The sequence below is a fragment of the Psittacula echo genome (assembly GCF_963264785.1).
Source record: "Psittacula echo genome assembly, chromosome: Z".
In the NCBI taxonomy this organism is placed as follows: Eukaryota; Metazoa; Chordata; class Aves; order Psittaciformes; family Psittacidae; genus Psittacula; species Psittacula echo.
This window is the reverse complement of record NC_137742.1, coordinates 13,504,828-13,515,512: the sequence shown is the minus strand read 5'-3', so window position 1 is coordinate 13,515,512 and position 10,685 is coordinate 13,504,828. Positions and strand designations below refer to the sequence as shown.

The 10,685-nt window shown below is 45.6% G+C and overlaps 1 protein-coding gene across 1 annotated transcript; it reads right to left on the bottom strand.

Moving 5' to 3' along the window:
- Positions 1–220: 220 nt before the first annotated feature.
- RXFP3 (relaxin family peptide receptor 3) lies at positions 221–1,567 on the bottom strand (the record flags this gene model as incomplete). The annotated part of the gene is made up of 1 exon (XM_080636797.1): positions 221–1,567. The coding sequence occupies one exon, from the start codon at positions 1,565–1,567 to the stop codon at positions 221–223; it is 1,347 nt and encodes a 448-aa protein (XP_080492923.1).
- Between the last annotated feature and the right edge of the window lie 9,118 nt (positions 1,568–10,685).

Below are 10,685 nucleotides of genomic sequence, written 5' to 3'. Positions count from 1 at the left end.
CCTCCTTCTACTCCTGTTCCCTGCTCTGGGAAACTTTTTCAAGAAAATAATTTTCATCAAAAAGCTTCCAAGAGCAGAGACAACCTCAAAAGAGCATCTCTCAGACAGAAACCCTCCCTTACCCAACTCTCCTCCCCTTGACCCTACCACACATTCAATATCCCAGGGTCACGTCTTACACAAACCCCACAGTCCCACCCCCAAAGGCCCCCTGCCCATTTCAGCAGTGCTGCTCCACGGAGCTAGCGGGCAGCAGGTCGTGGCGGCTGCTGTACATCACCACCCCCGGTGGGTAGTAGACTACCTCCTGCTGGATGGTTGCGTGAAGGCAAGAAGCAGCGACGGGCTGGACAGGCTGGTCAGGCACCAGGGCATGCAGGACCTGCTCCTCCTGCTCAGGCTTGGTGGTGTTGGTGAAAGGGCGCATGGTGGTGAGGGAAGGTGAGGTGATTCTCCAGAGGAGGCTCTTCAGTGAGCTGCGAAACTCCCTGCGCATGAGGCAGTAGAGGATGGGATTGAGGCAGCTGTTGGAGTGTGCCAGGCACACGCTGATGGGGAAGAGGTACACTTGGGAGAGGAAATACTCAGTACTGAAGTTCACCACGTTGAGTTTGATGAGGATGCCCCATGTTGTGAGCGCTTGATTAGGCAGCCAGCACAAGAAGAAAGCCAGCACAACGATGGACACTGACCTAGTCACTTTGGCACGGCGCTTGGAACCAGGGCCACTGCACTTGCTGCCAACATGTTTCTCATTGATGAAGCGTACCAGGAGCAAGTAGCAGAGGCTGATGATTATCAGTGGCACTACAAAGCCCAGCAGCACCTTCTGGATGTGATACATACCCAGCCAGAACTGGGCATTGCTGCCTCGGCCTTCAGGGAACTTGACAAGACAGAGCACATCATCAAAGACAGTGGCAGTGGTGGAAAAAATGGCATGGGGCAGGGAAGCCAGGATAGCCAACACCCAGATGAGTACACAAAGCCACTTGGCAGAGCAGCAGCCACCCAGTGGGTCACCTCTCTGGTGATTCTTCAAGGCTGTAGACACAGAGTGGTATCGAGCTATACTCATGGCAGTGAGAAAAAACACACTGGCATACATATTCATGGCTGTCACATAGGAGACAATCTTACACATTGCCTTACCAAAGAGCCAGTTGAAATCCAGTGCATTCTCCACCGCCCAGAATGGCAATGTCAGCACGAACTGGAAGTCGGTTACTGCCAAGCTGGTCACAAAGAGGTTAATGGGAGACTTTCTCCAGCCTTGCTTGATTTTCATCAGGTAGAGGACAAGCAGGTTGCCCACCAGCCCCAGGGCACATACCACAGAGTACACCAGTGAGATGACAATCCGCACCACATCGGAGCTGTCCCCCTGCACCCCATCAGCTCGCTCCAGGTTGGTGTTCTTGAAGAACTGCAGCAAGGACACATTGCTCCCGTTGCTCATCTGGGAATCCTCCAGGAAATCCAGCGGCACGTTCCAGGACTCCCAATCTGCTACGTCCTTTACACCAACAGCTGGCGAGCAGTCACGGCTCTCACAAGGTTCTCCCATCCCATACCAGGGAGGGTGGTGGGTCCGTGGAAGGTTTTCTTCAGACCCCCGAGCTAGCAGCAGGAGGCAGTCTCTGGGGGAAGCAGCCTCTCCGGGAGGTAGCCTCTGCGGGGACACCAACTGGATCTCTTCGGCCCGGCAGACCGGCACCGATCCTGCTGCTTGCCGCGTTTATATAGGCGCCGGCGGGGCGGGGCATGCGCGGTGGCCGGGAGCTCTCCCGGGTGCTGAGCGCGGGCGGCCGTGACCCCGCCCACCTGCCCCCGAGGGACCCGTATCGGGTCCGTGCCCATTGCTCACCGCCGCCCCTTCCGCGCGTCCGCCTCCTCGGGACCAGCACCGGGGCCGCCCCCGTTGCCCGCTGCCGCCCCGTTCTGCCCGTCCGGCCCCTGGGGACCAGCACAGGGCCCGTCCCCGCCGCTCACCACCGCCCGTTCCGCCCTCCCAGAGTTCGTCCCCGTTCCCCACTGCCGCCACATTCCGCCCCCACCGAGTTCGTCCCCGTTGCCCGCCGCCGCTCCGTTCCGCCTGTCCGGCCCCGCGGAACGCGCACCAGGTGCATCACCGCTGCTCACCGCTGTCCCGTTCCGCCCGTCCAGCCCCGTGGGACCATCATCGTTTCCGTTCCCGCTGCTCACCGTCGCTCCGTTCCGCCCTCCCGGCCCAGTGAGACCCGCATTGGGTCCGTTCCTGCTGCTCACTGCCGCCCCGTCCTGTCCGTTCGGCCCCGCGGGACCCTGACCGGGTCCGTCCCCGCTGCTCCCCGCCGCCCTGGCCCTCCCACCGGGAACCGTGCATGCTAACGGAGTAAGGGGCGCGGTTCCGCGGGCACGGTCTGGCTGGTGCCCTGTCGCAGAAAGCCCGCCCGTCGAAAGAAGATCCCCTGCCATTCCCGGGCAGTGTTGGGAACATCGCGCCCAAAACACCCCTGCCTAAGAAACATCGGCACCAACCCTAGGCGTGCTTGTTTGTCCCCAAATAACCACATTCCAGACAGGGACCAACACCTTTCATTCTTTCGGGACATCGGGAGGCGGTGGCTATTCCTAATTTTAAAATGAACTGCAAGGACAACAAAGCTGTAAAGTTTTGCGAGGCGGGCAACACCGACGACGGGCAGAAGCCTCTTCCCCGGGATGCAGAAGGGCAGGCGGGAGTCCCGGCCGCCCCACGCCCGCCCGCAGAGGGCCCCGGAGCGCCAGCGAGCGGCCGGCATCTTCCTGGGGAGCTCGGCAGCGACAGCCCGCCGCGTCCCTGTCCTGCACGGCTCCCGAAACTCGCTTTCAGGCCGAGCTTGCGGCAGGCACAGAAACAGGTGGGAATAGAAACTGAGGCTTTCCTTCATCCATTCTGCTTTTAAACAAATCGACACAAGCGTGCAGTTTGAAAACTAAGTATATTCTAAATACACTTAAATCATGCACTGTGAATCAGCCATCCGGAGCAGATTGTCCACTCTGAGGGTGGTAAGACACTGGTACAGGTTGCCAAGAGAAAGCTGGGGCTGCCCCATGCCCGGCAGTGTTCAAGGCCAGGTTGGATGGGGCTTGGAGCAACCTGTTCTAGTGGAAGGTGTCCCTGCCCATGACAGGCAGTTGGAAGCAGATGACATGTAAGGTCCCTTCCAACCCAGCCAGTCTGTGATTCTATGATCCAGATTTAACAAATAAATTATTTCTCCATAGTCTTTAAACTGATTAATCTTACTGAAATTCATCCAAAGGCAACATCATGTGTGCTGTTTCTTGCCAGCAGCCTGGTCATTGCTTCAGTTTATACCTACAGAGACCCTGTGAAAGTATCACCTATATTTTGGGACAGCTAAAAGGAACAAGAGTAATTAGGAAGTTTTGTATATCATTCATATTGCATACAATGAGGGTATAACTTAACTGGAATTAGCAGTACAGTGCTCTGAGAATGCTTAGCCTCCAAATTACTTACTACACTAAATACACCGGTACTAGAACAAAACAAACCAAACAAAAAAAAAAAAAGAAATATGTGCCTTCAAAAGACTATTGCAGGACTTGATAAATGGACTCCTGGCATTTCTTCCCCACTCCCTCCAAATTACAGTTTTTTTCTAGCTTCTATATCTCTTAATCACTGACTATGGTTGCATTCAGGTGGTGTTTTCAATAGCAGGGCTTTAAGTTGCATCTGTTAGCCTGCTGGATGGCAACAGTTTCTCAAATTCGCTTGTCCAAAGTAGAACATCCTTGCAGTGAACCCTGACAACCCTATCAGCCGCATCAGTGTTTCACAGTCCCATGTGAAACAGTACATGCAGGAGAGAAAGCCAAGGATCCTTCAACACCAGTAGTGCAACAACCACATACACAAGCAAAGGGAAAATACCAAGTTTTAATCAGAGCCACACCACTGCCAAGGTTCTGCAGACGGTACAGGAGGTGAAGTGTCTCCCGGCCCTCAGCAGTGCCAGGGGCCTTAGCAGTAGTGTCAACACTTATCCAAAACTAAAGTTAGTAAAATATTTGAAATAGACAAGTTCTTGTTCAGTTTTCCTCCCTCTACTTAGTCCTTCCACTATCAGCTCACAAGAAAAAATCATCAGTAATTGAGCCTTGCAGAGACTCACTTGGTAATACTCACTTGGTAAATCATTAGCAGGATGGACACTGCAGAAGCAGAATTCTTCCAGATTGAATTCTACCCTATTCTGATCACACTGTTGCCTACATGCCCAATTTTTAGTATCTCACCTGAAAAATTGCAGAAACTCTGTCTTGCACAAAATAATTTCTTCTACCATTTGAATATTCCCCTTCTCAAGAGAACATCTTGTTGATGTACTGCAGAGGCTGAACAGTAATAAAGAATCAGAAAGGGGAGGGGGATGGAAATCATGTCTGAAGATATGTTGCTTTTTTTGGTTTGCCACTTGCAGAAAGCAATAGAGTGTGAACTGAGGTACCTCACAGGAACACTGGCAGTGGCTTCTGAGCTTGGGCTGCAAGTGTGAAACACTGGTCCAAGTTTTTTGCTCATATTCTGACTATCAGACAAATTCCTTTTCAGTCTTGGGTTTGTCTTTTTTTTTTTTTTTTCATCATTCTTCATCTCAGAGAAGACATTTTAGAGGAAGGTAAGGGCACCTTCTACACCTAGATGAATAATAAAATGAATACTTACAGAATAATTTATTCATTACACCATCAGAACTCTCCAGTAGCCAGAAAAAATGTCAAAAAAAGTAACCAGCTATTTTCAAAAAGTATTGCAAGATTCATCAGGTAACCTAAGGGTTATTATTCTGGAAAATACTGTCTTCTGTCTTTTCCTTACTTATTCCACCAATCCTACCAAAGACTTGTTGCTTTTGCCTTTTTGGAGTCTTCTATTTATCAAAGTGTCAGTGAAATTTTTGTTACTGACTCAATCTTTTTGAAAACTGAAATAGTTTGCCTTGATGGCATAGGCTTTTGGGATGTGTTCTCGTGGTAATGGGGAAATAATGACTGATTTGTTTACTTTGGAAATCTCAAATTGATCCTGTAGAGTTCCGTAATAGGCTTTTTGGGGTTTATATAGTACTATACTAAAATAATCCATGGGGCTAAGGCTGCTAGTTTGCCTTCAGATAGCATCAATCTGCACAGTAAACTTGAAAAGCTTGCATCAGTTCAGACCACCAACAGAAACTGCCCATTGATTTCAACTATACTGTACCAGAGATAAAAGTGTCCCTCCAGGTATTTCTCAGACAGCCTTTAAAGTGTTTCAGATAAATATGGCAAATAAACATTTGCTGAAAATGATAATTTTCCTAGAATTTACCCTGAAGGATTTCTTATGGTTTTTCACTTCCTTTATGGACCTCGTACACAGATGAAAGATTGATTATGATTACAACAGTGACTGAACCAGCTATATGCTGTTCTGAAATGTTTTGGCAAGCAAAACGTTCTGTTTTCAATATGAAAGTAGTTTTTGCAGCTCAGAGCAGGTTTTGGAAATACTGACTATCACTATTTTAATTACCGAAACATGGGACTATTTCTCAGGCCATTTTTGTAGCAGCAAAGTATATTTTAATCTTTTTCTATCCAATGTACTGAAACAATGAGTAGTAACAGTAAAGCTCTTGAACAGATTTCATTAAAAAGAGTTATTAACATGTGTTACTTAAATGGGCTTTATATTATTCTTAAATGTTGCATTCTTGCTCTAGAATTCTGTTTCATGAATAATTCTTTTGATGGCATTTTCTTCTCATTAAGCAGAATTCTGGAAAAGGAGAAGGAAACAGAAATAGAAAAAAAGGGTCATTGCATATTCATTTATTTCCTCACTTGTAATTTTTGGAACCTCTATGGTGTTCCTTTTGGGGTTTTATGGGCTCAGGGCTACAACCTCACGCTTTTGACTAAATTTGGACGACAACTGTTAACAGTTACATTTTGAACTGGATTTTACAAATGTATTTTCTCCATCCTGTGAGTGAAGGTTAGGTGTGACTTGGTATTCATCCAGCATGGGAAGATTTTCAAGCAATTCTTTTCTTAAAAGTGTAGAAGGAAATGTATACAAGTTTTCATATAAACTCTCAGTTAGATACCACAATCAACATAATCAGATAACGCAATGATCATACCATGATAGGTACTTAATGGACCACAAATATATTCTCCAGAAAGCATTATTTAAACACAGACAAAAATCTTTATTAAAAAAAGGAAAAAAAATACTACTTTAATCATGTTCACATCCTCTTCTCATTTGCTTTCTAGGTAGATCACTGAGAATATATTTTCCTGGAACTGATTCTTACAAGAAGTTAATTTCAAAGTGACCTGTTGCTCTAGAAATGTGCTTCAAAACAGTTAATATGGATAGTTAAGACCAAATGACTTTTCAAATTCACACAGTCCAAGCATGAAATTATAATCTGATGAATTAGCTCACCAACTACAAAAACCAATCCCTCCTTGAGGACTGATCAGGAATCTGAGCATCCCAAAAATTTTCACATAATAGAATCATTGACTACTTCAGAGTTTGTTTCTTTCTGTTACTTGAATCTACCCACAATCATACCTTAAGTGGAATGTCAGCAAATACTTTTTTTGCATGAGTAACTTAGGAGATTCCAAAATCTTCAAAGACTATAACAAAATTGAAATTGAGAGATCCAACAGTGTCTCCAATTCAGTTACCAATAGTTAGCTGTGTTAGAAGGCTGCATCTCTACCAGAAAGAGGAAAAGAAGATTTTAAAAAACATACTCATAAGCTTCCATCTAAATCTCTATAAGAAGAAAAAAAAAAAAAATCAACAAATGCACAGTAATTAACCAGCAAACTCCACAGAGTCTCTGGGATTCATCTTTCAGTTCATCTCTCTGCTGATACTTGGTACCTTTACCACAGCTCACCACATCGTATGGGATTCATCTGCTCAACATTTCTTGTTCAAGCAACTTGTTAAACTGCTTGTATAGTTAATAGATAATCAGGTCTGGACAGACTTTTACCTCATATGACAGAAAGAGATGTATTATCCTACAGAGGTTATCTTCTCTCCCTACTGACTGCAGGAACAGACAAGTAGGCATATATTAGATGCATATTAGATATTTAAACTTTGGGCAAGAGAATCTCATTCCTAGTAAAGCAAAATTTCCTGACTGCCTTCATCTGGGCTTCATTTTGTAGCAACTTCTCAATGTCAAATCAAACGATTTATGTTGCAGTTACTCACTGCTCATAACCTCTGCTTTTCTGTCCCTTTGTACATATTTATACATTCATCCAAATTCCTATACACACATTTCTTTCAATGCTGTCCTGGAAGTCTACTTAAATTTAACAGAATCTAGATATTGATTGTACCTGGATTGTCAGCCCAGGCTGGACCGTGCCTTTTGATCATGTATCTTAGTTTTTTCCACCTTCTTTCATTAAATGTACAGGCTTTTCTGTGTTGAGCTGCAGGCACTGAACTGCAATACGTTTGTGGCCAAAAGAACACAGCTGATGTGGTGGTGTATTCTTTTTATAATTGAGGTTATTAAAAAAAAAATAAAATGCTCTTATGTTCACAAAAGGCTCCGAATTCTCAGGTTATGCCTCTCTGGAACAGGAAACTACTAATTCATTCCTTATAATTAGATTTTTCCAATTTATTGTGAATGACTGAATAGCTTTTCAGGTAGGTACCTTATATTAATTCCCACAAATGCTCTACTACATCAGGCCTGTACTGGGAAGACACAGTGACATTCACTTAAATAGCTGGCCTCAGTATGTCCTCACAGCAGGAAAGTGCTTTCTGCTTGTGTCATTGCTTCCCAATTAAACTCTATGTGGCTCTGTCAGCTATAGCCACGGCATCCCTTAGGCAGGAACCCTACTGTCCCCCAGGGTATCTTCTGACACTGTGCCCACAGAATCATTTCTTCTGTGTATGTGCATGCTGGCACAAAGCCCAGGAAGTTATAGATGTTTCTGATCAGATTCCCACACTTCTCCTTCCCCATTCTGTATGACTTCCATCTACAGTTTTTGGCCATTAAAAAAAAAAAAAAAATCAAATCAAAACAAAGCAAAACACCCACATTCCCACAAACCCTCTTGAGTTCCTCAAGTTTTTATTTCTTCATCATTTCCTGATTTTTTTTTTCTTTCTTTCACATGATGTTGTCTGGAGAAGGGATAACAGGGAAGAAGAAGGCAGGAGTAACAGGTTGAAAGAGTCCAGAATGAGAAACTCTGTAATCTGAGGAAACGGCAGAAAGAAAAACATCTCATGCTTGGAAAGAATTCTAAGTAATAGGAATGAATTTTTCCTGCTGAGGATAAAACCAAGATAGAATTTTGCATGAAATACTATTTGCCTCACATCAGACATGGTGAACACCCACCCAAAAAGATTACTGGAAATTCAAGCAAATAGTTAAAAGCTTCTCACAGAAGGGCTGTTTTTCTAATTGCCTTCCAGAAGTTTGTTAAACCAATACTTTGTAAACATACACCTATACCTTGAACTTTCACCCCTTCTTTCCAACGCTCCTAACCTGTTCTGTTCATTTTACAATCCTCTTTTTTTATTCCATTTACTTTAGATACTTTCTTACTCTCCAATTTGATTATTTTAAAATATTCACTGCAAATTGTGTTGATTGTTCTATGCAACAATTGTCAAGCATTTTTAAAATGTCAGGTATTGCAGACATTACATCACTTTCAGGACACACTTAGCTTTAAATTGATTTCAGGGAAGTACTGATAAATTGCTAAGCACGCTACAGTATCTAATGTCATAAAACAGTCTAATGCTTGCTATGTGACTAGACTATTCAAAGAATCCTAACGGCAAGCACACCAGGGAACTTCTCACTGTAACAGGCAAGATAACACAATTCATATGCTTAATATATGTCAGCTATATTAAAATAAATAACTTGCAATCTTCTCTTGGCAAGTGTTGTTGGATATTGAGTATTACACAAAATCATCCTTTTTTGCATGGTCTGTGTCCTTCCATTAGCTAAAAGAGAGAACATTATGACTCATAAATCAAATATCACTCTTTTATAAATATATTCTGTTTCCAGAGTTATCATGTCTTGAGCCTGGGAGAAGCCACATTTCGATGTGATTTAGAAATCCTTGGAGTTTTAACTCTTTCTTGCACTTGTGTTCTCTGGAGTTTGAAGCTCACAGTTCTCACGCTTACAGCAGACATTCACCCTTGGGAAAGTTTGAGCAGAAGAATTAGCGTAATTAAGCGCAGATTGCCATGAAACTATCCAAGAAACCCGTGGTAGAGTCAATTTTAAGTAGAGGGCTATTGAAGTTTACAAGGAATGCACCCCACGTCTCAAGGACAGGACAGCATCAAGGCAGTGCCCTGGGTACCTGCCTGTGGTACCTGGGGAGCTGCAGCCAGGGCAACCTTAGCAGAGGCCACATGAGAATATCCTTGGTGAAAAGTACACAGCACACACTTAAAAATGCAGGTGCAGGGCTATGAGAAACCTTCCCTACAAAGGGGGGACATTCAGATGTAACCCCAATGTGGCAACACGCTGCTAAAGCACAGGAATGGCCTCTGTGCCCTGGGGAGACAATCTGGAAGCTGGGCACTGGCTGTGCAGGGACCTGAGGCCCTGTCTGGGCACTGAGGGATCCTGGTTGCCTCAGGTGGAGTGAGCTCCCACAGCCCCTTGCCATTGCAATGGGCTGCATGTTGAACACCCTCGTGCTTCAAGCACCTTCTCCTCAAGCTTGGTGCAGATGACACCAAGCTGGGTGGGAGTGCTGATCTGCTGAAGGATAGAAAGACTCTGCAGAGGGATCTGGACAGGCTGGATCCATGGGCTGTGGCCAATGGTATGAAGTTCAACAAGGCAAAGTGCCGAATCCTGCACTTGGGCCACAACAACCCCATGCAATGCTCCAGGCTTGGGGAAGAGTGGCTGGAAAGATGGTTAAGGGAGTGGAACATCTCCCTTATGAGGAGAGGCTGAGGGAGCTGGGTCTGTTGAGCTTGGAGGAGACTGAGGGGTGACCTCATCAATGTTTACAAATATGTAAAGGGTGAGTGTCAGGATGATGGAGCTAGGGTTTTTTCAGTGATTTCCAGTGATAGGACAAGGGGTAATGGGTGTAAACTGGAGCATAGGAGGTTCCATGTGAACATCAGGAAAAACTTCTTTACTGTGAGAGTGACAGAGCACTGGAACAGGTTGCCCAGGGGGGTTGTGGAGTCTCTTACATTGGAGATATTCAAGGCCTGGCTGGACAAGTTCCTGTGTGATGTACTCTAGATTACCGTGCTCTTGCAGGGGGGTTGGACTAGATGATTTTTGAGGTCCCTTCCAACCCTTGGGATTCTGGGATTCTGTGAAAGGTGCTCGTGGAAAACAGCCTGGGGGTGCTGATTGAGGGAGCTGAACATGAGCAGTTTGTGCCCAGGCAGCCAAGGTGGCCAACGGCATCCTGGCCTGTACCAGCAACAGTGTGGCAGCAGGGCCAGGGCAGTGATCATCCCCTGCACTGGGCACTGGTGAGGGTGCACCTCAAATCCTGTGTTCAGCTCTGGGCCCCTCACTACAAGAGAGACATTGAGGTGCCGGAGTGGGTCCAGAGAA